The 23,557-nt window shown below is 43.2% G+C and overlaps 2 protein-coding genes across 13 annotated transcripts in view; one reads left to right on the plus strand and one right to left on the minus strand.

The window, feature by feature from the left end:
• Positions 1-14,187: 14,187 nt before the first annotated feature.
• CETN2 (centrin 2) lies at positions 14,188-22,314 on the minus strand. Of its 5 annotated transcripts, none has more exons than XM_072626345.1 (6): positions 21,646-21,778; positions 19,608-19,766; positions 18,971-19,099; positions 18,321-18,401; positions 17,880-18,017; positions 14,188-15,510 (listed from the first exon to the last, which is right to left on the minus strand). In XM_072626345.1, exons 1-6 carry the CDS (start codon positions 21,646-21,648, stop codon positions 15,421-15,423), a joined length of 600 nt encoding a protein of 199 aa, XP_072482446.1. In that variant the 5' UTR covers positions 21,649-21,778; the 3' UTR covers positions 14,188-15,420. The 5 variants fall into 5 exon arrangements, with proteins under 5 accessions (XP_072482446.1, XP_072482447.1, XP_072482451.1 ...); XM_072626346.1 differs by lacking the exon at positions 21,646-21,778 and adding an exon at positions 21,191-21,325; XM_072626350.1 differs by lacking the exons at positions 18,321-18,401; positions 21,646-21,778 and adding an exon at positions 22,229-22,314.
• Positions 21,926-23,557, plus strand: part of NSDHL (NAD(P) dependent 3-beta-hydroxysteroid dehydrogenase NSDHL) — a 37,355-nt gene continuing 35,723 nt past the window's right edge. For 2 of the 8 annotated variants that reach the window (XM_072626337.1, XM_072626344.1), the window contains exon 1: positions 21,926-22,055. The gene's annotated coding sequence lies outside the window, so the exon portion shown is untranslated. Of the gene's footprint in view, positions 22,056-22,310; positions 22,444-23,557 lie in introns of those variants that run through there. The other 6 variants (XM_072626333.1, XM_072626342.1, XM_072626343.1 and 3 more) reach the window with 5 other exon arrangements.

Raw genomic sequence — 23,557 nt, forward strand, 5'->3', positions numbered from 1 at the left:
ACAAACACAATCAATTGAAGGGAAGAGGAAGGGAATTTTACTTTAATAATAACAATAGCTAACATTTATTTAGCTCTTACTATGTGCCACTTACATTGTGCCAAGTGTTCTATAAATATTATCTCATTGGATCCTCACAATATGCCTGGGAGGTAGGTGCTATCATTATCCCCATTTTACAGTTGAGAAAACTGAGGCAAACAGAGGTTCAGTAACTTGCCCAGGGTCAAACAGCTAGTAAGCATCTGAGGTCACACTTGAATTCAAGTCTTCCTGACTCCAGGCCCAAAGTTCTATCCACTGTGCCACTTTAGTAAGGTAAGGGGGGGGAAGGAGAAGAATTAGGTAACTAGATAAAAGGAGTTAATAAGGAAATTTAGCAAAACTCTAAAACTAAAGCAAGCAATAACAAAAGAAGAAAACCAGTGGAAAGAGTCACCTTAAAGTAGATTAAAAATGCCTTAAGAGACCAAGCACACTCTTTACAGAGAGAGAAGGTAAAAAAATTAATTTAAAAAAAATACACTCTTCAGAGGGAACTGTAAGCCTAACTCTCGTATCTTTAAATAAGAATGTATTAATCAGTCCAAGAAAATGAAAAAGAGGGACAGATTGAACCAGAAAATAGAACCCCTACAATCCATTGTTTACAAGAAACACACCTAAAAATAAATATACACAGAATGAAAATGAGGGGCTGGAACAAAATTTACCATACATCAGATGAATCCTAAAAAGCAGAAGTTGCAAGCATGCTATAAAACAAAGCAAAAACAAAAATTCACAGTATAAAAAGTGCCAAACAAGGAAAGTATATTACGCTAAAAGAATCCTTAAACCACTCTCAATACTAGACTCACAGATGGAGCCAAGATGGCAGAGTACAGGCTGGGACCCAGAATTCCTCTCCAAACAACTTTTTTAAAAAAATGCCTCAAATCAAATTTTGGAGCAGCGGAGTCAACAGAAAAGTCAGAGAGAGAACGGATGAACTCTGAGTACAAACTGACGTATAATTTTCTCACTTTATTTTTTCACTTTTTTTCTAATATGGAAATATGTTTTGTATGATTTCACATGAATAACTGATGTCATATTGTTTGCCTTTTCAGTGGGTAGGGGAGGCATGGGAGGGAGGAAGAAAATCTGGAACTCAAAATTTTTAAAGAGAATATTATAAATAAATAGATTTTTGATAAAGAAAAAATATTAAATTTACATACTCCAAATGCTTTGGCATTTAAATTCATAAAGAGACCACAGGTAATTTTGGAAAGAGCAGTTTAGGTTAAGTGATTAGGTCAAAAGTCAGATTACAAAGAGTTGAGGAGAGGTGAGAGGAAAGGAAGGAAAGGCAGCAAGTGTAGACGACTTCTTGAAGGAGTTTGAGAAGGAGACGATAGATATAAGATGATAGTTTGAAAGGATGGTAGGGTCTAGTGAAGGTTTTTTAAGGATGGAGAGAATCAGCATGTTTTTAGTGGGATTTTTTTTAGAGAGTCAGCATGTTTACAAGCAGTAGGAAGAGGTTGGGAGAATCAAGGGCACATATAGTGAGGTTGGTCTTTGCAAAGAAAAACTCACGTAATTATCAGACACTGACTGAAAGGAGGAGAGATTGGGAAATGATGTACAGGCATATCTTGGAGGTATTGCCAGTTCAGTTCCAAGCTACCACACTAAAGCAAATATCGCAATGAAGTGAGTCACATGAATCTTCTTGTTTCCCAGTGCATGTAAAACTTACGTTTACACTATACTGTGGCCTATTAAGTATACAAGAGTATTACGTCTAAAAATGCATATACTTTAGTTAAAAAAATATTTTATTGCTAAAAAATGTCAACCATCATTTGAGCCTCCAGCAAGTCACAATCTTTTTGCTGGTGGAGGGTCTGGCCTCGATGCTGATGGCTGCTGAAGGTTGGGGCGACTGTGGCAATTTCTTAAAATAAGATGAAAATGAAGTTTGGAGCATTGATTGACTCTTTCATTTGAACACTTAGAGACATTTTAGGGTTATTCACTGGCCTGATTTCAATATTGTTGTGTCTCAGGGAATAGGGAGGCCCAGTGAGAGGGAAAGGCAGGTCATTGAAACAGTCAGAACACACAACATATATTGATTAAGTTTGCTGGCCTCTATCAGCACGGTCTGTGGCACCTGAAAACAATTACACTAGTAGCATCCAAGATCACTGATCATAGATCACCATAGTAGATATAATCATAATGAAAGAGTTTGAAATGTTGTGAGAATTATCAAAATGAGACACAGAAATAATGTGAGTACATGCTGTTGGGAAAATGGTGCCAACAGGCTTGTTCAATACAGGGTGGCCACAAACCTTCCATTTGTTTTGTTTTTTTTAAAAACGCTAATATCTGAAAAGTGTAATAAAATAAAGCATCATAAAATGAGATATGCCTGTAAAGGAGTTTTGAGATGAAGAAAGTGGGAGAAGGACTTCATGCTAAATAACCTCAATTTTTTCAGTAGAGTAAGAGGCAAGTTTCCCAGCTAAGAAGGGATTCAAAAGGCAAAAGGAGAGGAAAGAAGGTTAGAATTGCTTCTGCAGAAAGTGAGACAGAGAATCAAGTTACTGTTCAGTTGTATCCAACCCTTGGTGACCCCATTTGAGGTTTTCTTAGCCAGTACTGGAGTGGTTTCCCATCTCCTTGTCCAGCTCATTTTACAGATGAGGAAACTGAGGTAAACAGGTGAAGTGACTTGCCCAGGGTCACACAGCTAGTAAGTGTCTGAGGCCAGATTTGAATTCAGGTCTTCTGGACTCCAGGCCCAGAGCTCTATCCACTGCACCACCTAACTGCCCTAGAGAATCAAATAGAGAAGAATAGGAAGACTACCTTATTGCACTGAGGACCCCATTTGAGATTGGATAGTATGAACTTGTGTTGTCCCCAGTGAGCACAATTGTGGAATTTCCTCCCCCTAATGACCTGGCATAGAGGAGGTATTTAAGCAGTGACTGCTCAGTTACTGCCTTTCCCTGTAAAAGAATAATTTTTAATTTGGAGACATGTCTGTAAATGAGCAAGCTCCAGTCCAAATAGTTTGTGTATTGGGTCTGAGCCAAGGAAATGTATTTGGGTTTATGTAAGGTGCTCATCTACTCAGGCTTCCCTTTCTCTTCATCATTCCAAGGCAGATGGCTATTTTCTCTGCTATTTGGGGACAAGAAGAATGTATGTTTTCCCAAATATTTGAGGAAGGGTCCCCACTCCAGGTATTTGCCTCACCTCCCTCTACCAGGAAATGCGCTTACAATACACTGGTGCCCATCCTCCACCTGCCCCTTTAAAGAGCAGAAGAGAGGTCTATAGCTCCCCCCTGATCTGCTGATACCACTTATATTCAACCGTAAGGCCAGAGATGCTCTTTGGAGTGTTGGTAGCTATGGAAATCTGTGTTTCCCTAGCAACACCTCAGGTTCAGCATTGTTGCTAGGGAACTCAAGAATCTGCTCATACAGCTCAACGTAGCAGCTATGGTTCTATGCTCTATAGCCACAGTATGTAGACAGGAATATTGGGTTAGGAGTCAGGGTCTCCACTGGGATGGAATAAGTCCAGAATTGAAATCCCAGAAAATTTCCACATTAGAAACAGTAACCCTGACTTGGGAACTCAGGAGGTCTGGGTTTGAGTCTCGTCTCTGCCACTAACTTGTTATTGTAATCTGAGCAAAGTGATGTCCCTTCCCTGATCCTCAATATCCTTGTCTGTATGGCGAGTAGGGTGCCCTCAGTGGTCTCCAAGCATCCATTCCAAATAGCAAATGCTGCATGAGCAGTTTGTAGTCAGTTGGGGTTCATAGGAAGTGTGGAAGGATGCTACCAGCCCACCAAGGCAGCTTTCTCCTTTGCCACTTTCTACAAGAAGGATTATATTGTTCCTTACCTCCATAGCTTTGTATTGTGAGCCAATTTCTCTAAAAATTGCTTTGCCTCCCTAGGACCTTGACTCCCCCCTGCCCTCAGTTTCTAAGCCCTATCCTACAGCCCTCTCTCTTGATCCAATACTCCTGCTGATATGCCAGGAGCCACTGGCATGAAGTTCTTAGCCCAGTCTACCATTCACCATATCCATATGGGAGGAAGGAGGGGACGGCTCTGCTAGAGGAAATCCGGCTGTATATAGTTAAATCAATTAGAAGACAAGGGATGAGCCCAGCTTGAGTCAATCTGAAATTCGATTGGCACATATAACTCCCTTAATCCTAGACACATTGACTGTCTGGCTGAAGGGGAAAAAACCTGGGATGTTATTGGTTACCCCCAAACCTAGCCAGTGGGCTGACATTTGAACTGCTAAGCCACATGCTAATATTCTCCCTGCCCTAGGGTCCTTCATGATCTCAAATCACACACTGCCTCTCAGCTGTGACCGGAGGGGTCCCGGTCCTCCAAACAGAAGATGCAATGTTTCTGGAAATTGTATATCCTCAGAGGCTCAAGGGTTTCTTAGTATTGGAAATGTGGATTTTTTTCTTTGCTTTTCTTCTTTAAAATTTTAAACTTAGCCAACACCAAATAAAATGCGTGTTTCCATTTATAAAGTAGAACAGAAAAGGAAAATGGTACATGAAACCATAAATTTCCATGAATATATCTTGCCTTTCATGCTATTTTCATTTTTTTCATTCATTCTTTTTCTTTTATTTGAGTCTTCCTGTATAAAATGACTAATATGGAAATGTTTTACATGATTGTGCATGTATAACCTATATCTGATTGCTTACCATCTCAGAGAGGGAGGAGGGATAGAAATTGGAACTCAAACCTTAAAAGAAGAAACCCAAATGTCAAAAATTTGTTTTAACATGTAATTTGAGGAAAAAATAAAATATATAAAAATAATTTTAAAATACTCCTTGCTTTTCCTTTTAAGTATATACAACCAGGTCCCAATTAGTACCAACTAGAAATCCCTGGAAGTAGTCACCCCATTAATTTAAATTTGCACTATTAGAAGTTATAATCATAAAAAAGATGGGCATTGCTTCCAGCTCATGGAATTCAAACAATGTCACCAAGTCAGGGAATTTTTTATTCACACTAATCAGGACCTAGCTGTAATAAATTCAATATGTAACTTTCAACATCATCCTCATTGTCTATGTTTCTTTCTGGCTATCTTTCTGTTCTCTGGGCATTTCAAAAACTATTTCAATGACCTAATTTTCTTCCCTCTTTTTTGGGCAATCCCATCACTATTCCCCTTCTGGCCCCATTGTCTTGCCTCAGTGCCCTCGCCCAAGGCCCAACATTAGCACCCCTTCACGCTGTTGAGAAGCACACACAACTTTTCCACCTGGGAAGGATGTCATAGAGATGGGTTTGCACAGAGAGTGGAAAGAGACTGGCTTTGGAGTACAAGGTTCTGAGTTCCCATCCTACTTCTGACACCGCCTGTGTTCCTTACCCTCTCAAATATAGCCTCTGTTGTTTATTGTCCATGTGTCTTAGTCAGGTCCCTTTTCCTCTCTAGGTCTCAGTTTTCTCCTCTATAAAAATAAGGGGGAGGGTGGTGGAGTCAAGATGGCAGAGTAGAAAGACACAGATACAGAGGCTCCCCACACACAGCCCACAAAAAACCTGTAGAGAGGGACTCTCAACAAATTCTGGAGCAACAAAAGTGGAAAACAACAGAGTGGAAGAGATTTCCAGCCCAGGGTGACCTGAAAGGCCCACGGGAAACGTCTGTTGCTCTGGACGTGGAGTGGAGCCCAGTTCAGCCTTGGCCACAGAGGGCAATTTGAGAACAGCCCTCAGGGGCAGAATCTCTAGTTGAGGAATCCCCAGTCCCAGTAGCAGTGGTTCCCAGATCCCCCAACCCACAGGCACCAAAGGTCAGTGATGGGGTTTTTTCAGTTGGCCAGGAAGGGAGAAAGGCCCTCCCATAGCTCTGGCAGCAGGCAGACTCCTCAGAGGCCACATTGCAGGCACAGCAGCTGATGCATTGTTGGAGTGTAAAAACCCTGGGGGCACTGAGGAGCTGATTCTTGCCTTGGCCCTGTGTGGAGGCCCTGGGGGAGATGGTCTTTGTCTCACACTGAATGGCAGCTTATCTGAAAATCAGCCCCCAGTTCTTACTTGGTGGAACTGGAGGCCAGATGCCTATGGAGAGGAAACTCTGCTAACATTCTGGGCACAAAAATTCCTCTCTGCACCCAGACCAGTACACACTTGATTGTGCCACCTTGGAGGAACTGATATCTTACAGATTCCCAGAGTATACCCTACTCCTGACAAAGGACCCAAAAGTCAAGTAACTGGTTGGGAAAAAATGCCCAAAAAAGGGAAAAAAATAAGACTATAGAAGGTTACTTTCTTGGTGAACAGATATCTTCTCCCATCCTTTCAGATGAGGAAGAACAATTCTTACCATCAGGGAAAGACATAAAAGTGAAGGTTTCTGTATCCCAACCATCCAAAATAAATATTCAATGGGCTCAGACCATGGAAGAGCTCAAAAAGGATTTTGAAAATCAAGTAAGAGAGGTGGAGGAAAAATTGGGAAGAGAAATGAGAGAGATGCAAGAAAATCATGAAAAGCGGGTCAACACCTTGCTAAAGGAGACCCAAAAAAATGCTGAAGAAAATAACACCTTGAAAAATAGGCTAACTCAATTGGCAAAAGAGGTTCAAGAAGCCAATAAGGAGAAGAATGCTTTAAAAAGCAGAATTAGCCAAATGAAAAAGAAAGTTCAAAAGCTCACTGAAGAAGATAGTTCTTTAAAAATTAGAATGGAACAGATGGAGGCTAATGACTTTATGAGAAACCAAGAAATCACAAAACAAAACCAAAAGAATGAAAAAATGGAAGATAATGTGAAATATCTCATTGGAAAAACAACTGACCTGGAAAATAGATCCAGGACAGACAATTTAAAAATTATGGGACTACCTGAAAGCCATGATCAAAAAAAGAGCCTAGACATCAACTTTCACGAAATTATCAAGGAAAACTGCCCTGATATTCTAGAACCAGGGGGGCAAAATAAATATTGAAAGAATCCACCGATCACCACCTGAAAGAGATCCAAAAAGAGAAACTCCTAGGAACATTGTGGCCAAATTCCAGAGTTCCCTGGTCAAGGAGAAAATATTGCAAGCAGCTAGAAAGAAACAATTCAAGTATTGTGGAAATGCAATCAGGATAACAAAAGATCTAGCATCTTCTACGTTAAGGGATCAAAGGGCATGGAATATGACATTCCAGAAGTCAAAGGAACTAGGACTAAAACCACGAATCACCTACCCAGCAAAACTGAGTATAATACTTCAGGGGAAAAAAATGGTCTTTCAATGAAATCGAGGGCTTTCAAGCATTCTTGATGAAAAGACCAGAACTGAAAAGAAAATTTGACTTTCAAACACAAGAATGAAGAGAAGCATGAAAAGGTAAACAGCAAAGAGAAGTCATAAGGGACTTACTAAAGTTGAACTATTTACATTCCTACAGGGAAAGACAATATTTGTAACTCTTGAAACTTTTTTCAGTATCTGGGTAGTTGGTGGGATTACACACACACACACACACACACACACACACACACACACACACATACACACACATAGAGAGAGACAGAGAGCACAGGGTGAATTGAATAGGATGGGATCATATCTTTAAATAATGAAATCAAGCAGTGAGAGAGAAATATATTGGGAGGAGAAAGGGAGAAATGGAATGGGGCAAATTTCCTCTCATAAAAGAGGCAAGTAAAAGACTTTTCAGTGAAGGGAAAAGGGCGGGAGGTAAGAGAAAAAACATGAAGCTTACTCTCATCAATTCGACTAAAGGAAGGAATAAAATGTACACTCATTTTGGTATGAAAACCTATCTTACAATACAGGATAGTGGCGGAGAAAGGGATAAGCAGGTTGGGGGGGATAATGGAAGGGAGGGTAGTGGGAGGAGGGAGCACTCTTGGGGAGGGATAGGATCAAAAGAGAGAATAGAAGAAACAGGGGGCAGGATAGGATGGAGGGAAATATAATTAGTCTTACACAACATAACTATTATGGAAGTCATTTGCAAAACTGCACAAATATGGCCTATCTTGAATTGCTTGCCTTTCCAAGGGGAATGGGTGGGGAGGGAGGGATGAAGAGAAGTTGGAACTCAAAAGTTTTAGGAACAACTGTCGAGTATTGTCCTTGCAACTAGGAAATAAGAAATACAGGTAATGGGGTATAGAAATTTATCTTGCCCTACAGGACAAAAGAGAAGATGAGGATAAGGGAAGGGAGGGATGTTAGAAGGATGGACAGACTGGTGATAGGGGTAATTAGAATGCTTGGAGTTTAGGGATGGGGGAGGGGAGAAATGGGGAGAAAACTTGGAACCCAAAATTTTGTGGAAATGATTGTTGAAAACTTAAATAAATAAATTTAAATTTAAAAAAAATAAGGAGGGGTTGGACTCAGTGACTTCTGAGATCCCTTCCAGCCCTTGATCTATGATCCTATGTGTGACCTTGGGCAAGTCACTCCCCCTCCTTAGGTTTCAGCTTCCTTCTCCATAAAATGAGAAGTTTGTTCTAGATGACCTCTCAGTAGGTCTTCATTTTGATCCTTTAGCTCTAAATCTCTGATCTTATGAGCCAAAGGTACAGGTACAGTCTGGTTCCTCAGTCTCATTTGATAGGAGTTAATGCAGCAATCAGGCTATGAGCAGCAGTACTTTCTTTCTTCCTTAGCCAATGAGATGAAATGGACAGAACACAGGAGTTCTGGGCATAAGAGATCTGACTTTGAATCCAGTGTACAAAATTCTCTGGTCCTGTGGCCACACAGAAGTAATTTCATCTTTTGGAGCCTTGGTAGCCTCAGTTTTTTCACCTGTGTGTCATGAGTAATGAACCTATTGGGTGATGGGAAGGCTCAAGCTGTAGAGCTGAAATGGTAGCTATGACCATGGCCCTCACAGCAAGAGAAACTTTTCCTCCCAGTTCTCTTGGTAACCAAGGAAGGAAACAGTGGAGTGAAGTGGACAGAATGCTAGACTTGGATCCAAGAAGACTTGTGGTCCAATACTACCTCTGATACTGTCGCTTTTATCCTGGACAAGTTATTTCCCCTAACTAGGCCTCACTTTTCTCATCTGTAAAATTATGCGTAATGAAACAAGGGCCTAACTGACTAGTTTCTCCAGATCTTACCCTGGATTCCATGATATGACATACATCCAGAGCATTCATGTGTAGCCCATCAACCAGCTGCTCCCTGATTGCTAGGCCTTTCTTACCTTAGGGGCCTATAACTTCCATCAACTCCAGCAGCTACCTCCTCCCCCATGTGGTTGCCTTCTCTGCCTCTACTTACCTGCCTTACCAGGGTCCTAGGTTCTGGAGCAGCTGCCTTTTCTTTTTCCTCTCAGACTCTACCCCAGTGCCTCCTCAGTTCCTCCATCCCATGATCCTACCCAGGAGCCTCTCCTCTCCATGAGGACAAAGAAGCCTGTCCCTCTCTACTACAAACTCTCCCAAATCCCTCAATATTGGAGGATAGCATTCACCCCCTGAAGACCCCCCAACTATGCTGTTGGAAAGGCTTGGTTTTCCATATTTTCTTTTACTTTGGAGTGCCATCAAGTGGTTCCCTGAGTTGTTACTAACAAGGGAGAGAGCTTAGTCAAAGCTTCATACAGTAGAGTTCTAACTAACCCAGACCCTCTCACATAGTGGAATGGATCTGGCAGGGAAATCTTCTAAAACTGTTTTGTTTTGTTTCGAAAACATCCCTACTACCAGTGTGACAGAAGGCCAGTTTTAAAGAAGCCTGATGCATCCCAGACTAGCTCTTTTGACTGGCTTCCAACAAAGAAAGCTCACACAGGAGTGTGATTCTCTCCTCTTTGCCTTTTATCTCTTTCAGGCCCTGTCTTTTCATTCCAAAGTCATTGAATAGAACCTGAAAAGCATGACTAAAGCCTCCTCTTCCCAAGGAAGCAGAAGGGGAGAAGGTTGGGGACTGTGCAGCTGGAGGAGGGCACTGATTGGCAGCCAGAACCCTGTTGGTGACTGGAAATACAAACAGGACAAGCTAAGATAACCTTGCCTTCCAGACTTCCTCCCTAACTCTCTCAAGAGGGTCTCTGGATATTGCAGTGAACTTTTCCAAACCAAAAATCATGAAACAGGGCTTGATAAAGCATTTCCCATCACCTCCTCCACCTGTGAATGGTACAATATTTGACCATAGAGCTGGGAAGAACCTCAAAAACCATCTATTCCAACTACAGATGAGAAAATGGAGGCCAAAGGTTAAATGATCTTGACCAAGTTCACCCATAGAAGCACAGACACAGAGTTGGAAGGGACCTCAAAGAACATCCAACTCCTTCATTCTACAGAGGAGAAAACTGAGAGAGATCAAATGACTTGCCTGAGGTCACAAACAGGATCATGGAGCTAGAGCTGGACATCCATCCTAACACAGAACATCCAGTCTAAGCCCTTCATTTTATGGAGAAAGAAACTGAAGCCCAGGGAAGCCAAAGGAACAGGGAGTCAGAGAGTAAGGAAGTAGAAAACAGGGAGGGTAGGCTGGAGAAAAGGGTGCCAAGGTGCAGGCCAGGCCCCCTGGCAACTTAGATTACAATAGAAAGTTAAGTCATGAGGAAAAGAAGGAAGAGTCACGTGCCTGTCCCTCAAATGCAGTAGCAGCATTTGGTAAGTGGAACCTGGTGCCAGTGTGGAGTCCAAAGACTTGCATTTGAAGCCCAGCTCTCCCACACTGTGACCTTGGGCACACTACCTAATCTACCAGGGTCTCCAAATCCTCCTGTGCAAAAGAAAACCTTGGAATGAGACTTTTCTCTAGGGTCAGCTCAAAATTCTACCATTCTTTCACAGTTATGGGCAACAAAGTAAAATACTCCTCCTCCCACTCTCAGCCAGCCCCCATCCCACTCCATAGTAGTAAACAGTAAGTCTCCTGCTCCCTCACAAAGAAAGGCAAGATTCTCCAAGGCACTGCAAGACTAGATAAAACTCTTGGGCATCCCGTGGGGATTAGGACGAAGACCATCAGACTTTGTCAAGAAGGGTAGCAAGAAACTGGTCCAGGAGGTCCCAGACAAGGTCATCAGCAAAGTGCTAGCGTGTGAGCGCTTTTCAGAGGCCTCAAAGCATTCCTAAATACTCAGAGTGACTATATTGGGCGTGGTCACACCCCCCAGGAGTCCCATCAATGATGCACCAGACAGGCCCAATTTGATGAATGGGTCCCCTGCCATTGCTGAAATAGTTTTAAAATCAGCTTCCCTATGACAAGGTTAGTGCCTGAGAATCAGGGTCCCCTCCCCAGATACCTTAGTGCATTTTCTGCCTCCGTGGCTCATTTTGGCTTCATTTAAATCCTTCCACAAAACACCTGCAAAAGTATTTTGTTCACAAATGTCCTCATGACATGACCAAACACTTCAGTCACTGGTAGCAGTGGAATTCTGCCATCCATGCAGATAAAAGAACAGAACCTTTTGGTCTCATGCCCAGGAGTCTTCCCCAAATGGTAAAAGCCTGGAGCCTTTTGCAGTAACACATTCTGGTGTGTTATTTGTGGTCCTGCCTCGTCTCACCTGTCAAACTCAGTGGCTTGAATGAAGGTTCCTGTTTTATTCAGTTCCTTGCCCATCCTAGTTCTGCATGTTTGAGAACTATTGTGATGAGTGAGCCAGATGTTCCTATTGGGATAACTAGCATGCCGTTTCAAGTATTCTCCTTACTGAGATGGTGACACCCTGTTAAACTGCACACCCAAGACCCTGACAGTTCCTTTTAAGGAGTTCTCATCAGGCTTGGTGAAAACTTCACTTTTACAACCTTGTTCAGCTGGCAAATCCAAAAATTTTCTACCATCAATCCCAATTCCTGGGTCATCACTTGACCCTGGCTCCAGCAGAATAGGTACCAACATTCTGGAAGCAAAGTTCAGAATCTGTTCACTTTTACCTTTCCCACTGACTGGTTTGGTCTAACAGAGTAAAGTGTGAATGGTGTGTGTACATGTGTGTGTATGTGCCTGTGTAGCAGCATGTGTGTAGTAGCAGTGTGTGTGTGTGCACGTGTGTGTGTGTGGTAAGTACCTCACAGGATCAATCTCCTTGTTGTTTTAGCCTTTACTGTACCTTTACTTGTGCCATGTGCCATTCTATTTTTTTTTTTTTTTTGCTAAATAGCATTTTATTTTTTCCAATTACATGTAAAGATAATTTTCAACATTCATTTCAGTAAGATTTTGAGTTTCAAATTTTTCTCTCCCTCCCATCTCTCCTCCCCAAGATGGCAAGCAATCTGATATAGGTTATGCATGTACAATTATATTAAACAAATTTCCACATTAGTCATTTTGTGAAAGAAGAATCAGAACAAAAGGGAAAAACTACCAAAAAAAAAAAAGACCAAAACAAGTGAAAATAGTGTGCTTTGATGTGTATTCAGACTCCATAGTTCTTTCTCTGGATGTGGACAGCATTTTCCATAAGTCTTTTGGAATTGTCTTGGATCACTGTATTGCTGAGAAGAGCTAGGTCTATCAAAGTTTATCATCGCACAACATTGCTGTTACTGTGTATGATGTTCTGGTTCTGCTCACTTCACTCAATTCATCTAAGTCTTTCCAGGGTTTTTCTGAATTCTGCCTGCTCATCATTTCTTATAACACAATAGTATTCCATTACAATCATATACCACAACTTGTTCAGCCATTCCCCAATGAATGAGCATTTCCTCAGTTTCCAAATCTTTACCACCACAAAAAGAACTGCTAAAAATATTTTTGTATACATATAACCATTTCATCTTCCTTGATTTCTTTGGGACACAAAGTAGTGGTATTGCTGAATCCAAAGGTATGCCCAATTTGATTGCCCTTCGGGCAGTTCCAAATTGCTCTCCAGAATGGCTGGATCACTTCACAACTCCACCAACAATGCATTAGTGGCCCAATTTTCCCACATCTCCAACATTTATCATTTTTCTTTTTCTGTCCTATTAGTCAATATGATAGGTGAGGTGGTACCTCAGAGTTGTTTTGATTTGCATTTCTCTAAGCAATAGTGATTTAGAGCATTTTTTCATATGACCATAAAGGGCTTTAATTTCATCTGAAAACTGCTTGTTCTTATCCTTTGGCTACTCTTACAAAGAATCCAAATAAAGCATTTTCTTTTTTTTGCTATATTCCTGGTGAATTCAATGTCCCTGAACAACATGGCCTGCTAATTCATGTGTGTGTGAAGCAGGGTTCTGATGCGTTGGGTGGGATATTGTAGTGGTGACCCAGATTTGCAATTTGTCTTTTGACTTACTGGGATCATCTGCTGTCAATCAGAACTTGACTGCCAATTTGTACCCACCATGCTAACCTCCTCCCTTTTAAAAGTGGCTGCTGGGTAAGGAGTCATGTTAGCTCCTTTGTATCTTTCTTCCCTCTCTCCTGCTTATCCAGGTTTGGTCTTGGTTTAGTGTTGCTATAATATTTTTCTTCCTCTCCTAAAAAACTCTTCATCATAAGAGATAGCTCTCTCTGGTGTGAAAATGGAAAACGTAGGTAAAGTAAAAGCAAAAGTTATCAATAAGTTTCTTTTTAAAAAATTCTGCCCAAGGTTCTAATGGTAGATTGGTGGCTTTATGGCAGTAACCTTTGCCTGAGGTTCCCCAAAGAGATGGCCACCCACAGTCAAAGATGCTGTACAGGAAGATTCCTGCAACAGGTACTAAGTAGGTGGAATCAGAGGAACTATAAGGTTCCTTCAATGCCAAGATTCAACATGGTGTGCATTCCATTCAATTAACATTATAACGTCTACTATTTGCAACGGCCTGTGTTGGGGCTACAGACTGGAGGGATCAGCACAGTCCATGCTGCTCACCTTTTTATCAGACCTGCCTAAACCCAGAGGTGTACTTTCTACCCTAACGGGGACTGAGTGTCTTAAAATTGGCTATCTGAACTCTAGAATTCCTTTTCTCTTGTTTCTAGGGAATGACCCATCCTAGAACATGGTCGCCTTATCCTACAAAAGAAGTCACTTGCCCCAGACAAGTAATAAGGCTCACCCTAGGTAATATTTTGCCCTCCTCTGCAAAGCCACCTTCAACATAATTGGTCAAATATAAATCCCAAGTCTGAGTAACTCATACTCAAAGACCACTGCTTTTAAAACAAGAAAGACTTTATTCACAACAGAGAAAATAAATAGCATCAACACAGAACAGACCACTGGGAGTTACAAAGCAGTGTGTCAAACTACCCATGTGGGACACTTGGTGGTCAGTGTCCATACATCAGAGGAGGAGAAAGTCATGGACTAATAAGAACCAAAGGTTCTTAGAGCTAACCAGTAAAGAGGAACTTGTGACAAAATCAGTAGAAAATGGCCACGGTTACATTAGATTTCTAATGAAGACAACAACAGCCAGTTCCCTTCCTTCCAAGCAGGGAAAAGGGAAAACAGCTTTGCTAAATACTTGAAACACGACCCACCCCACCCACCCCAATTTTCAAAGCAACTAAGCCCTTAAAGCTTATGAACTAAGGAAATGCTTATTTGTGTGGTTTTTTTTTAACATTAGTATTAAGCCAACCTATGCTATTTATGATTTTCTTAGGCTAACATTACATTTAGCTTTTTTTCATTTGGTGGCCTGGCCTGGGAAAAGGAAAGAGCATTTGCCAGGATGACACACGAAGTGGATGAGCTAGATGCAGCTACCCCAGCACTGACTGGAGAGGATGATGCCATGGAACATTCCAAGCCCTCCACAAGACAATAGGTATGTCAGTGTGTTTCAGACACAACAAAGAAGTTGGTAAGCTAGTTTCTTCTTAAAAGAGCTAAGTCAATGAAAATCAAAGGGGTGAATGGAAGAGGGAGGGAAAAAATGGCCTGGAATGGTGGCCTACAAGCCAATCACATGGTCCTACTGTATCATACACCTGAGCATGGCAGGGGGAAGAGATGATGGAAGCAAGGTGATAAGGGAACCAGCACCTTAAAGGAGATATTCTTTGTTCCCACTTTGGTGGCCATAACACTTGAATTTTGCTCTGGGGTTTGGTGTAATATTCATGAATGAAAGAAGAGATGCCAGGCAAAAGGGAGGGGAGGGAGAGGAGGGGAGTTTTAGGTCCCCATCCTTAAGCCTAGCAGGCTCTAAATTGAATAATTCACTGACAAGATGTATTATCTAGAACTATGTTTTTAGAATTCTTTAGAAAACATACAATTGATTTAGGTACTTGCTGATATAATTATCTAGACAAGTTAGTGGAAGGGGAAAATCAGCCTCCATAAACTACAGTGATGCCTCAAAAAATGAAACCAAGGAACCTTCTGAACCAGTAAATCTATTTGTATGGGCCTGCAAAAGGGGAAGAGATCTTGACCTCAATAGAGACTGGTCTTTTTCATGATCCGCAGGAACTCCTGTTCGCTGACTTCTCCATCACCATCTCGATCAGCTTCATCAATCATTTCCTGTAAGTATTCAGGTGATAGATTAGACTGACCCATTCATTAAACATCAAAAGGAGGTCACACAAAAGCATTTCAATAAAAAACAAAGCAGCACTGAGTGTATAATGGCAAGAGAGAGGAAGCATTGGGCCAAATCAAGTGGGTGACCTTCAGGGGAACAAAAGTCATACCAGTTTCATCCATAAAATGGGGCTAATATTGGATGTGTGCTGCTGGATATTAAAGGCTCTGATATGGAAGGGATCTTAGAGGTTATCTAGTCCATTTTACATGTGAGAAAACTCGAAATCCAAGAAAGATCACAAAATGAAGAATAGTGGAACCCAGGTCCTCTGGATAGAAAGCGATTTCTTTCCACTGCACCATGATGCCTCTCATGTAATGTACAATTTACATCCTCTAACTACTGAAACCTAGGGAAAGGCAATGGTTTTAGGCTAACCCTAAATTGAAACTGAAATGTAAATCTGAAGTGGTTATCTACATTCCAAATTAGGGGCTGGCATTAATTTACAATTAGGAAGTATTTTTTTTCTTATTATAATTACCAAGAAAAGTTGCCTTTTCCTAAATTTTCCTCTATCAAGGGCTTTATTTAAACTGCAGCTGATATTTAATGTCTGAGAGGGTGGGGACTATTTTGGTTCTGTCTTTCTATCTCTAGCACTAAGCAATTATAATAAGTACTTAATAAATCCTTATTGAAAGGAATGTTTGGCTCCTAAATGTTTAAAAATACATTTTTTTTTTAAATCTCCCATGAGCTGGTTTGAACTGCACAGCAAACTAAATGAAACAGCTATGGGAAACAGCGAGGCAGAAGGACCTAAAGCCAGACTGGACCTCCAAAGACTTCAGCTCCTTTTCTCTAAAAGGAGGTGGTGGAGCTTGGATCTCACTCCAAGGAGCCTGCTAGCTCTACCATTCTTTACTTCACCAAAAGAGGGCCTAATATCCAGTAGTCTGAGATCCTGCAAACCTGCCTCATTGAATTCTCTGCAGATCTTCTCTTGGCAGATGACCTCAGTCATCATCTGGAAACTGAATTTTGCCTTTACTCTTTTTTTTGTTGCCCTTTTCCTTGTGAATGTTTGTGAATTTCCCTACGTTCCCACTGTCCATCAGGTCCCCTGAGAAGTTGATGGCTTCACAATGACCTAGCCTCTCTCATCTTCTCTTTATGATTCAAAGCTCATGTTTATGAGGTGGCTGGATAGGTTTAAGGGTAGAATCTGGCCAGGAAACTTGGCAAAGCCTACCGATTTGCATGGGGCACAAACTTATGATTCCATAGTCTCATCATATGCTGACCCCCCAGCCAGAGAATATCAGTCTCAAAGGGGTGGAAGGGCAGCAGATTTCTTAAGCATGATATTATAATATTAATTTTTGAAAGGTCTTAGTATCAAATGTAAATTTTGCTGTAACTTATAAATGTTGTCTGTCATAAAGGACACTTAGGAAGTGGATCCATTTTGGATCCCTATTCAAAACACCAAATGGACCATGTAAGCTAATCTCACCTGTATCATACAGTGAATCCACTGCACCTGATGGGTCCTGAGACTTAGTGTACAAGCCCAACAACCATACGTTCCAGTCTTATTTAACTGAGTATTAAAATGAAACCCTAACTTTTTGGGGGGAGGAGAAGGAACAGAGAAGAGGAAGAAGAGGGTACAATGTATAGTCTAGATTCTTCAGTCATAGGCCAAGGTCGAAATTGTGTTGTAAGTATAAATGAAAGGAGACAAATATAAGACCTGAGATTGCTATCATCTCCCCCACCTACCTTAAGTACCATGTTTCTGTTGGTCAAAGGAAAGGGGAAGATTTATTCAAGTAGTTAATAAGCATTTGTTTGAGAAGCAGATTAGGACAAGAGTATTTCCTCCAATTAAGGGAGCTAACTTTAACAACCTTTTAACACTGCACAAGGCACCACAGTAGGTGCTAGGAACACAAAGGTGACCACTCCAGCCTAATGAGAAAGCATTAATACTACGTTAATTCTCCAATAATAACCTTTAAAATAGTTCATATCATCATGCACAGTTCACTAACCCACATAAGCACAGAAACATATTCACAAAAGATACTAAGAAATAGGCAAGACAGAAATGAGAAAGATAGTAGAGGTAGGTAGAAAATAGGGACCTTATAAATCAGGGTGAGGTATGTGAAGGAAGGCAAAGACTGGATGGGAGCTAGTCATGCTTACCAACTGGTAGGTAAGGGAACAGCTGAACAAAAAAAAATGTAGGTGGTTAGCAAAGTACCAACAGTACAGTACTGAAGTTCTCACAAGGAAAACCTACCACAAAGTGCGAAGCCAAGAATTTGGAATTCCAGGCTCATCTACTACAAACCTGCAGTTCCTCATCAGTGAGGTTTTCCCCTAGCTCTCTGGCCACACGCTTTAAGTTCTTGAAGGAGATTTTTCCGGTTTCATCATCATCGAAGAGTCTGAAAGCCTTCAGAATTTCTTCTTTGGTATCCTTTTCAGCCTTAAAAATTAAACCACACACAAGAAAGGAAGTATCTTAGTCCTAGCAACCTGCAGTCACCCCAAAGTTCTCTTACCTAAATCTTACAGAAATGTTAAAAAAATAAAAGCAATAGAAAGCACTGTTGTAAAATGATAAACTGCTATCAAAATATTCTCTTCTCCTACCTTTTCCCATGCTTTTATCCTAAATCTATTTCCCACCAACCAAATTATAACCCATTAAGTTAATCTTGTGAAATTGACTGGCAAAGGACCGCCCATTTCATGAAAAGGGCATGACCATATAGAACAGTACTCACACCCCACAAAAACTCCAAGTTCTGGCCTTTATCTTGGTATATAAACATCTCAGGTGGTAGAGGTCATTCCAGGCTTCTTGATTCTGAGGAATGACAGCAGGGCTGTGTCCAATGGGAGGTACTTGGGTACCACCCCATTACCCTGGGTTATTTTCCCTTTCTTTCCTTTGCTTCCAGCCAGAGAAATACATTTTTCAGGTTTGAAGAAATCTGACATCACTAAAATTCTCTCTCTGAGTTCTCCTAAAGCAATTGTAATCTTCTATGTTAAAAGTAAGATATTAACAGTGTATAAGTTCTCAATTCTCAAAATTCAGATTTAGCTGCCATTAAAGTATGAAATATTACCATGACAATAACTAAACAGAAAAGTGGTAGAGGCAAGTATTCCTTCCCTTACTTTAGATGGCAAAACTGACTTCTTCAAGTCACAGGAGGATAGGAGTAGAATTCAAGTCCCCTTCTCTTCAATCAGAAACACTATCAAGTCCATTTAGATGAGATGGCCTCTAAGGTTCCTTTCCAGCTCTAAATCTGTGATCCCATGATTCAGGGTCCCCTATCTTAGTTAGCTCCACTTTAATGGAGTGATTTCCACATCTAGATGTCCTATGCTACATGGAGGTTATGTTGATTGTATTGGCTAACTTACCATTTTTTGAGTCATCACAGCCAAGAAGTCATTGAAACTGATTTTCCCCGTCCCCTCCTTGTCAATGTCAGCTATCATTTTTTTGATCTCTTCTTTCTTGGGTTCGAAGCCCAGAGCTCTCATGGCCACCTACATCAAAAATAGGCTAAATAATTATTTAAACCAAAAACAGAAGTCCCAAAAATACTTAGGGGCAAAAGTGGTACTATGAATTGAAGCTTCTTATATTAAGCAAATCACAATTTCAATTAATCTTACTTAAGAGGGTTGGGGGCAGGGGGTGCATGGAAAAATGGAATGGTACAATAATACCTGTGACCAACACTTTGGGCAGAAAAGAGAATGCAGTTGTGAAAAAAAGGAGGGGGTAAAGCAAGGCAGGAAAGACAACTTCAGAGTACTCTGGATCAGTTCAGAAATGGAAAGGTAGAATTAAAATGGAAAAAAAAGACCTTAAAGGTCACTAGATCCTCCCTCATTCTTTACCACCCCCAAGTAGTGATATTTAAGCATAATTACTCAGTGAAAACACAGACACTGATGGGGCTTTTTTTAATTTAGTGTAATAAATTATTTCTCTTGGACTCTACGTGCTTTTCCCAGGTTAACTCTTATAGCTGGTACTTAGTGAACCTGCCTTGAGCTCCTTAACATCTATTGTCCCGGTTCCATCTGTATCAAAGAGATCAAATGCCTCTCTAATTTCTTGTTTCTGTTCCTCTGTGAGTTCGGGTTTGGGTCCCATCTTCTTTCTTGGGGGGGCGGAGCCCAGGTTTGGCTTCTTGATGGTACTGGCCTTTAAAACAATAATAAAAGAACAAGTGATCTTAAATTATATTGCAGGGACACAGGACTGCAAATTTTTTCAAAAGTCATTTTCATAATTTTACCTAAATAGTGTCAAAGAAACCTTCATATTGGTCATCTCTTTTGAATTTTAGCCCTGTCACCCTGACAAATCTTCACATGGAATTTTGTATTCCATTTTCCCAGAATCTTGGAGCTTCTACTTCCTGTGGTCTATGGTCTCTGCCAAGATGCATCACAGGATTCAAACTAATTTATGTTACTAGAAGATTTCTAATAGTGTATATATGCACTTGGTTTGAATATTAACTGAAAATTGGGGGGCACCTGTACCTACTGCACTATGACAATGACAGTGATGGATCTCTGAACTAAAGCATATTTTTTTTTTTTTGCTTGTGATTGTGGAGAGGGAGGGTGGCAATTCCACCCACTCAAACTATGTTTCAGTATATCTCTGCACACGTCCCTACTCAGCCAAAATAGACACTATTTTACCTCTTTCACTCTGGGGGGTTATAAATTATGGGATGCCTGGCTCCTTTGCAATTTATTTACTGCATTTCTGCATAACGGTTTACTCACGTGCAAGGACACTTATCTGGCATCCATCTTTTAGTGTGCTCTGGTAGAAAGTTCCAGAGCTACCTGTTCACACTGAAATGAGGATTGCTAGGCTTTCTTTGCTCCTGCTTAGATTTGGCAGCCATTTCTAAATCTGAGGAAAACCATAATGCTGCCCACATCAAACACCAAATATCGGAGCTTATCAGACAGTTAAGACAGGTGTACCTTGCCTTTCTGCCGGAGGCTCAACGCCCACTATTAGGAGGTTGTTCAAAAATCAAATTTAAAAAATCCATCTCTCCTCTCAAGTTAAATTCAAATCATTACAAACATTACACAGAAGAAGCTCCCTTTCACATCAGAAACCGCTGAGAACCAAAAGATAAAAGCGGCTCATTCCATTTGGGTGACGTTAGCCCAGGGATGATTTCTGGGGAAATTAAGGCAGCCAGTAGCCCAGCCCCGCCCCCTCCCGCGCGCGCCCCGCCGCCACCACAGCAATTGATAACGTCCTCCTGTGCCCCGCCCCCGCCTCCCACACCCAGCTCCCGTGAGGCTCCGAAGCTGCAGCGCCCCCTTCCCACCGACTCCCCCCTCCCCCCCCCCCCCCCCCCCCCGCCGCCACAACCCCGCCCTCCCCAGGGCCCACCCCAAGCTGAGCGCCCAAGGGATCTGCAAAGGCAAGGAAAGGATAGAGTGGGGGAAAGGAGCGGCAAGAGAAGCGGGAGCCGAGAAGGCGGCAAGGGAAAGGAGGGGGGCGGAGGCGGGGAGCGGGGGAGATTGGGGAATGGGGGGGTCGAGGGGGATTGGGGAGCAAGGGAAAAAGCGCGACCGCTCGACACCTACCTGGCCTGGGGTGGGGGAAAGTAGGCCGACCAGATCCCGTCAGGGGGGAGGGAGGGAGCAGCGGGTCGGGAGGAGGCGGGCCGGGCGATGGGCCGGGCTGGGGGCCGGGTGGCCACTGGGCGGCCGGAGGGCCGGGCTGGGAAGGGCCCGGCCACAGACCAGGGGGTTGACCAAGCAACGGGGTCCCCACGCTCGGGGGGCCAAGCCACAGTGGGGACGCCGAGGCTCCGGGCCGGGCGCAGGGGTAGCAGGCCCCACCGGGGCTGAGGCGGAGGCGGCGGCAGCGGTGGTGGTGGAGGTGGTGGCGGTGGGGGCACCGGGGGCAGGAAGGGGAAGGGAGGCCAGAAGAGAGTTCCCCACCAGGGCCAAGGGAAAGACAAGACCACGGCCCGGCCGGGCCACGGAGTGGAATCCAGAGGGAATTGAGGGGCAGGAGGGGGAGTAGCCGCACTCACCATGCCTCCGCTCCCGACGGCTAACGCGCAGACACTGAGTCTCGAAACCCCTCAGGCGGCAACTAAACCCCTATCGCTCCGCCCCCTCGCTTGTCTTGGCTCCGCCCCGCCCGCGCCTTTCCGCTGAGGCTACGCCCCCTGCTTTCGGAGACACACACACACACACACACACACACACACACACACACACACACACACACACACACACACACACACACACACACACACACACACACACACACACACAAGCCAAAAAAAAAAAACCACGCACAGACACACACACTCACACACACACACACACACACACACATACACACACCCCTCCTGCGGCTGCTCCCACCGCCCCTGGAGCTCAAGATCAGGTCCTCACTGGAGCGGAGGGAATCGACATCATCCTACAGAAGCCAGAGGTCTGGTTTCCCATTGGCTCCTTCTCGTGTCTCTTTAGTGTTTCCTATGGGCTGAAAGGTGAACGTCCATTAAGGCGGTTCTTGCTTGCGATAGGCTAGGGGGTTCGGACGCACCCTGGAGATAGACCTGTGACATCCGGCGTGAGGCGGGCTTAGTCCGCGATTGGTTATACCTGTGGGGAGCCGGGCCAATTGGCGGGCCGGGAAAGCCTCGGCCGATTCTCTGCCTATTTGGCTGGAGGCCGGTGGATACCCGAGGGAAGCGTAGGAAGTTAGAATTCACGGTATAACCCCAGCCAGGGAGCGAGCCTTTGCCGGAGCCGGAGCCAGAATCCCCCCCCCGGACGATCGGGCCGGAGCGGAGCTGCCAGACCCCTTACAGTGACGAGTAAGAGTCGTTGCTGGAGGCCGTCTGGCCGGTGTCAGGGACGAGGGGCGGGGCGAGATGGGCAGGGGGAGCGGGAGGAGGACCTGGGCCCGGCAGGGAGGGGGACTTGGGCCCGACGGGGAGCCGGAGGGAGCCTTTTGGTGGTGGGTGAGGCCAGGCTTCCTGGAGGTCAGCTCTTGCAAGCATCCTGACTCTACGGTGGCGCTGGATAATTTGGGGTGCCCCAAGCACTAAGGTTGTTGGGGGCTCCTTAAGGACTTAGTGCTTAATCTAGGAGCCAGCTTGCCTTCCCTACCTGGTTGGCCGTCCCTCCTCTCCCTGCCAGGCTTATTTTACGCGACTCCCTCTCCCAAATTTAAATTTCAAACTGCTGTAATTAATCTAGCCTGTGTGCGAATTCTGGCCTTGCCACTTCCTGCCTGTGTGACCTTGGGCAAGTCATTGAACCCCTCTGGGCCTCAGTTTCCTCCCCTGTCAAATGTAGGAAGGGCCTAGAGAACCTTTCAGCTCTGACGTTCTCTGATCTCCACAATCCTAATTCTAACCGAGATTCTCACTCATTGTCTAAGGCCTAATAACCAGCTGAGGAACCAAGGGACATTAGAAGCAAAAAAGGCGGCTGCCTGGGCTGGGCTTTCACTGGACTGGGCTCTGACTTCACCAAACAATAGAAAAAGGGCTCTTTGGTTGCCATGCCAACGAGGCTAGGACAGGGAAGAAAATGAACCTCGACTTGTTTACAAAAAAAAAAAAATTGCTTTTAGCTTTGAATTGAGGTTGTCGCCATAGTCACTAGATGGATCTCTAAAGGCCCTTCCAGCTTTTTGATTTTGATTTTAGGGTGTACTTCAGTGCCCTGGGGGAAGGGAGGAAATAGACATTAAGCTTGAGGACTGAGGCAGAAAGAAGGAAATGGAGGTAGTGCAAGGGAATGGGATGACTACCAGGAAAGGCGTTAAGGATTGGCTAAATGTGTTGGTTAGCAAAGCCTTTTGTGTTGGACCAAGGCACTTGGGGCTGTTTGGAGGAAATTGGGGGACCCTGCTAAGTGTATACACTACAAAGTCATGCCTTCTAACTTCACTGCAACCTTTGATTTTCTATCATACTCTCC

The sequence above is a fragment of the Notamacropus eugenii genome, chromosome X (genome assembly GCF_028372415.1).
Source record: "Notamacropus eugenii isolate mMacEug1 chromosome X, mMacEug1.pri_v2, whole genome shotgun sequence".
NCBI lineage: Eukaryota > Metazoa > Chordata > Mammalia > Diprotodontia > Macropodidae > Notamacropus > Notamacropus eugenii.

Coding starts and splice junctions, on each gene's coding strand:
- CETN2 (XM_072626345.1), bottom strand. Junction 18,018..18,320: donor GAACTTGGAGTTTTTGTGGG/GTGTGAGTACTG, acceptor TTAATTTTTAAG/GCTGAAAAGGATACCAAAGA. Junction 15,511..17,879: donor TCACTGATGAGGAACTGCAG/GTTTGTAGTAGA, acceptor GAATACTTACAG/GAAATGATTGATGAAGCTGA.